Consider the following 4,205-nt stretch of genomic DNA (forward strand, 5'->3'; position numbering starts at 1 on the left):
TTTATTCCAGTTTCAAGTGGTAAAAGATAAAGCCACCTAAAATATAAAACCATCATTGTGATAGTAGAGGTAACATGTGACTGTTTTATTCCTAGAAATTGGAATGGACGGTAAGGGGATTGAGTAGGTTCAACATTTTCCACCTATTTGGAAATGTTTGCAGCTTTGGTTACACACAATATAGGACTTACAAAATTGAATGCCTTAGGATCAACCTAATGAAAGATACATTTTAGAAATGCATCATAATCAAGTATACACTAAATAAAAAGAACAGAATTCTCAATAAAATGAAAAATTTGTACCTTTGAGATGAGACAAGCACTCCTTACTTGAATTAGCTAAGAATCCATCAAAATCACCAAACCCTAATGCATTCATAAGAAATCATCAAAAAATTAGAACTATTCGGTTAAAAATATTGTGAAGAATAACATTGAGATGAAGAAAAGTAGTCCGACCTGAAAACTAGAAACTACTCCTTAAGAATAAAGAGAATAAAATCAGCACTAATAAACACATTAAACACGAAACTCGCAAACTTTTTTGCCATGTTACGAAACAATGAAATATATAATGTGATTATAGCATTTAACATGTGGAAGGCGCCATTATAAAGAAGGTGTAAATTGTGTTCTGACATTTCATTACAGTGCAGCTCTAGATCAGGTATCAGGGTGTCACAGCAGGATCATTACAAAAGAAAATTAGAACTCGAGTTGAATAAGTATTAATCAGATGTCTACAAGAGAAATCAACAAGAAAGCACACAATATAGTTTCCCCAGCCGCTTAAAGATAACGAAGACGAAAAAGGTGGGAAAATGCGTGTATTTGGCTTCCCTTAGCTTTCATCAGGCCTGTGAAGATTGGAAGCAGAATGGCACAACGAGCAATTAAGTGATGATATAACAGCTTACGGATTTCGCAAACTTTTGAGCGAGGTTATATATTGTGGAGATTTCGATAGTCGTTTCTGAGCTAGTTATGTTTGCAGCTCCTTGGATAGCTGAGAGCGTATCTTAATCTAGGATTGTAGCAGGTAAGGATAAGAGTCTTAGCCTGTTCTCTTCAGTGCTTTCACTAGTAGTTTGTCCAGTATTGTCCCGAGACAAAAGCATACAAATGAGCTTTTGTATTGTCCTGAGACAAAAGAGATTTGTCCGAGCAGCGTTTATCTCCGTTGCAGCACGAGGACTCCTTAAACATGATGTAGATGAAAAAAGTTTAAACCCTGTCTGAACTTGAAGTCTCTGAATTTAAATTGAACAAAGAGAGACATAAATCCATAGTAAAACACCAGAGGGGACATTTATACTAGCTTGTGAGTACTACTTAAACGAGACACAATGGATGGCTAACTGGACATGTACTCTTCATTGGATGCTATTGTCTACTAATATATTATTGATTTCCAAACTGGATGACAAAGAATATGAACTCTGGCTGAAAAATGATACAAACAGGATGCAAATTTTTCAGCTTCTTGTTTGAATCATAGAATCATATGGGAAAACTAAAAAAATGTGTATTTTCTATTTCTAATGCCGAACAATTCCTTACATTTCTAAATGTCCTGTAAAAAGGTAATACCTCATAAAGATGCAAGAGAGAATGATATATATATTTTTAAAAGAAAAAACGACATGATACTTCTCCATTCAAATTTGAGACTGACTTTTAATTATAGATACTTCTTCATAAAGGTGATATTTCCTTTATCATTTAATTATAGTATTATAGATAGGTGAAAAGTCCCACCAACCAATCTCTAACTAATACCCTATAAATCACCAAAGTAACCCAAGTGAAACTAAATATCTACAACAAGAAAATAATCACAAATTAAAGAATCAGATGAAAGAATCACAATTGTAACTTTGAAAGTATATTACCATAATCACAAGCCGAGAAGATCGAAAAAAGCACTTGCATATTACACCGATGTTGAAGAAGAAAAGGGTTTTGGGGCTAAATAGCTGCAACAATTCAATCAAACAAAATTATTATTAACACTATATAAACCCTAGATCGAGATCAAAACCACAGAGAGAGAGAGAGAGAGAGAGAGAGAGAGAGGGGATCACGAAAATTCCTCTTTGTTATCGGGTCGGGATTTGATAAATGACAAACGTTGGGTTGGAATTTGAAATCAGGGGTTTTGGGCTTTCAAATTCCTATTTGTTAAATCAATTGATTTAAAATCTAAGTTCAAATCAGAACCCAAACTAGTTATTTGGATTTGAAATACCCTGGATTTTAAATCCAGGCCCAAATCCAAATCCAAGTTCCCAAACACACCTAAAGGTATTTGAGCGCTGCGAGTAGCAGCCAGCACAGGTGGGCTACGCAATATCACTGTATATACCCAATAAGACGAACAAGTAGCCCATCTGACTGCAGTTTATCTATGTTTATCCCACACAATTGGATTGGTTTGAAGATTATAAGGAGCAGATTACAGCCATGTTATTTACAAACTTCGGCCTATGAACTACATATACAACAAATGGCCAAAAGCTTACAACAAATTTGATTGTTCAATCGCAGCTGGATTGAGAAATCCAACTTGCAATGAAAAAGAAGTGTGATACATCCGTCTGAAAAAGGTTTATGCTCTTGTCCAGTCATATAACCTATCTTCCAGCTAAGTGAGATAATTTCTTATCACCATGAACCTGTATATGATCTGTAGTAGTCAAGTTTTGTCGGTCAGCTGTGTTCTTCAATTGATGCGTGCCCAATGTTCAGCAGCTCTGGCAAACAAAATGAAGAAACAGTCAGTAAATAGAAGGATCCATCAGATACGGTATGAAGGTATTATAATCTGTTTTTGATGAAGCGAACGAACCGTGAATCTCTTAGCTGCTCTTTTCTCCACCACAAAAAACTCCTGATAAAAAAAAGTATTGATTGCTAAAATATTCATTTAAAGAATATCTTCAAAAACACGGGCTTCTTAAAGAAGGAAATGGGAAATTCAGACAGCGGAAGCCGAATCTCTAGCGGTTTAAGTCTAGTAGTCCCAAGTTCTGTAGGCAAAGTACTAAGAGAGAGCTTCTACATTATTAGCCTAAAGCTCCATAAAGGTGAGGGGAAGGAACGAGTTTCCATCTCTCATCTTAGATAATTATGCTTTCCTATAGCAGCAAATAAATGTTAACCTATCAAATAATACAAATTATGCGTACAGGTGGGTTCCACATGAGTTTAACATTTCTTCTAAATATCAAGCTATTTGTTTCTGGACTTATAGAGCAAACTTATGGGAGTCCTCTCAGAGAAGAAGGAAATGGTGGCGTATCTCAACATAGAACCACAACGCCAAAATATCTCTAAGTATATATTTCAACAAAAAGTAGCTTGTTTGTTCTTTGCTTCCAGAGAAGACCAAGTTCTAACGCAGACACCGTGTTCAAAGATGGATTCATTCCCTAAACAACATATATAGCCTAATAGCCAATTCCCAAAGTCAACAACACTGTGCCGCAAAAACTGGCCAATATGCTGCAAATCGACAATACAACTTCTGCATGTAACAGCTTAAACTTCAAGAGATGTATTGGATTTTGTGATGAAAAATTAGTCTATCGGCTTGAGGTTTAAAGCAGAACCATAGGTTAGTCAAGATGTATGTCAATGCCCTGACACATAAAGGCTATACATGCTATAAAATGGTAAAAGTGGAACTACCAACTTTCAACCAGGAGCTGTAGCTGAACTAGTTTCATGTGAACAGCTGATGATGATGCTATACATACATGCATATACATATATGTCACATTTGGCATTTGTATGTATATAGGAAATAAAGGTATTTCTATACCCGTTTGATATAATCTATAATTCTGAGAAACTAATATTTAGGAGTTCATAATAAATTATTTATGTTACCAACAATATTATCGAGGTTGAAACTCACCCTCAGATTTTATCTCAGTTTGCAGCTCATCCACGTATCTCAAGAATCATAAATCCTGATGGACGACCGAATACTCTGTCGACAGACTGGACACTTGGGTGACAAATCATGTTCAACTGACATGGCACACCTAGGGCAACAGGAAAGATGTCCACAAGGAATAAAAGCAGATCTTCTCTGCCTTGTAAGACAGATGACACAAAGCTGCCCATCAGGTACATCTCCCAACTCTTCATCACTGTTGCTTTGTACCGCACTTTCATTTTGTTGCTCTCGAGTCTGCC

General features: G+C 35.9%; 1 protein-coding gene across 1 annotated transcript in view; it reads right to left on the reverse strand.

Moving 5' to 3' along the window:
- The window catches only part of LOC109834850 (E3 ubiquitin-protein ligase SPL2-like), a 14,005-nt gene continuing 12,231 nt past the window's right edge, over positions 2,432-4,205 (reverse strand). Inside the window, 2 exon segments of the mRNA XM_020402864.1 lie at positions 2,432-2,755; positions 3,922-4,200. Coding sequence (XP_020258453.1) covers positions 3,961-4,200 — 240 coding nt within the window. The 3' untranslated portion in view covers positions 2,432-2,755; positions 3,922-3,960.

This window comes from Asparagus officinalis, chromosome 3 (assembly GCF_001876935.1).
Source record: "Asparagus officinalis chromosome 3, Aspof.V1, whole genome shotgun sequence".
Lineage (NCBI taxonomy): Eukaryota > Viridiplantae > Streptophyta > Magnoliopsida > Asparagales > Asparagaceae > Asparagus > Asparagus officinalis.